Genomic DNA, 1,956 nt, shown 5'->3' on the forward strand with positions numbered 1-1,956 from the left:
ACAGACATTGCTGCTGCAGCTCCAGAGAAGGCAACAAAAGGCATCTCTGCAGAAAACTCTGCTGGGAGATCCTTTAGTTCCTAGAAAGCCACCAAGAACATAACTCATCATTGACACAGTCTGTGACCACAGGGAACGTGGAGAGAAACAAAATGAGGAATTGCTCAAACAATGACGTTTCTTTGAGGACAATATGATAAAACTAATATAAAGGAAAAAAATCCACAATCAAACCATCAATAAGATGACTTTTATTACAAGTGATTGGCAGAAATTGGCCAGCAGTTTAATGTTTCTGAATGCATCCAGCCATCAGTCTCCACACAGAAGCCTTGAGCTCCTGGTTTCTCAGGCTGTAGATGAGGGGGTTCAGGGCTGGAGGCACCACCGAGTACAGAACTGACAGGGCCAGATCCAAGGATGGGGAGGACATGGAGGGGGGCTTCAGGTGAGCAAACACTGAAGTGCTGAGGTACAGAGAGACCACAGCCAGGTGAGGAAGACGGGTGGAAAAGGCTTTGTGCCGTCCCTGCTCAGATGGGATCCTTAGCACAACCCTGAAGATCTTCACATAAGAGAAAACAATGAGCACAAAACAGCCAAATACCAAACAGGCACTTACAGCAATGAGCCCAAGTTCCCTGAGATAGGATTTGGAGCAGGAGAGCTTGAGGATCTGGGGGATTTCGCAGAAGAACTGGCCCAGGGCATTGCCATGGCACAGGGGCAGGGAAAATGTATTGGCTGTGTGCAGCAGTGAATAGAGAAAGGCACTGGCCCAGGCAGCTGCTGCCATGTGAGCGCAAGCTCTGCTGCCCAGGAGGGTCCCGTAGTTCAGGGATTTGCAGATGGACACGTAGCGGTCGTAGCACATGATGGTCAGGAGGTAAAGCTCTGTTACACCACAGAACACAAAAAAGAAAACCTGTGCCGCACATCCAGTGTAGGAGATGGTTCTGGTGTCCCAGAGGGAATTGTGCATGGCTTTGGGGACAGTGGTGCAGATGAAGCCCAGGTCGCTGAGGGCCAGGTTGAGCAGGAAGAAGAACATGGGCGTGTGCAGGTGGTGGCTGCAGGCTACGGCGCTGATGATGAGGCCGTTGCCCAGGAGGGCAGCCAGGGAGATGCCCAGCAAGAGGCAGAAGTGCAGGAGCTGCAGCTGCCGCGTGTCTGCCAATGCCAGCAGGAGGAAGTGCCTGATGGAGCTGCTGTTGGACATTTGCTGAGGATGTACTTGGGGAGCTGTTCATGGAGAAAAGTCAGTGACAGGTTAGGAGGAACTTCTTCCAGCAAAATCAAAGCCTTTTCCTACAGACCCTTCTCCTGTAACCCTCTGACACCCATTTGATTTTCTAGCAGATTTTCCTTCAGCTCCTAATGGGGAGCCTTGACTGTTGGTGCCTTAGTGAGACTTCAGGTTCAGGGCAACTACATACAGTGTTTTTATAATTCAACATTGCTATGCAGATGTGGGAGGAGGACAGGGACCTGTCCTCATGTTCCACTTTGAAACCCTTTTAACACAGAAGGCCATGTTAACATCTGCACCGTCAGGAATGGGAAAGTCTGTTTAAATATTCTAGAGTTTTTATACTCCTCTTCCCTTTCTCCTGCTGACTATTTTTGGATGTCAGAAACTCTCAGCATTTCTGCTGCCATCAGGGAGAACAGAGTGAGTTGTCTGAAGCAAGGTGGTGAGTGGAGAGTGAGGGGAGGTGGTCTGTCTCCAAGTCATGTCCCAGGTTTTGTGGGCTTTCAGCATTCTCAGACACAGGATGATAATGCTCTGATGTTTCCTTTAAAAACCATCCTGATAATGCTGAGAGCATATGGATCCCCCACAGTCCACCAAATGTCCATCCCCTTCTTAGAGTCTCAGCCCCACATTTGCACCCAAGGGCATACAGGGCTCATTTCACCAACCCAACAGCATTTTCTCAACCTAGAACTTCTGTG

At 49.5% G+C, this 1,956-nt stretch overlaps 1 protein-coding gene across 1 annotated transcript; it reads right to left on the bottom strand.

The window, feature by feature from the left end:
- Positions 1–286: 286 nt before the first annotated feature.
- On the bottom strand, positions 287–1,219 carry LOC128948302 (olfactory receptor 14J1-like). The gene has a single exon (XM_054292959.1). It carries the CDS (start codon positions 1,217–1,219, stop codon positions 287–289), a length of 933 nt encoding a protein of 310 aa, XP_054148934.1.
- Positions 1,220–1,956: the final 737 nt, after the last annotated feature.

The sequence above is a fragment of the Melozone crissalis genome, unplaced genomic scaffold (assembly GCF_028551555.1).
Source record: "Melozone crissalis strain CALT ecotype California unplaced genomic scaffold, PUWL_Pcris_2 ptg000120l_1, whole genome shotgun sequence".
Lineage (NCBI taxonomy): Eukaryota > Metazoa > Chordata > Aves > Passeriformes > Passerellidae > Melozone > Melozone crissalis.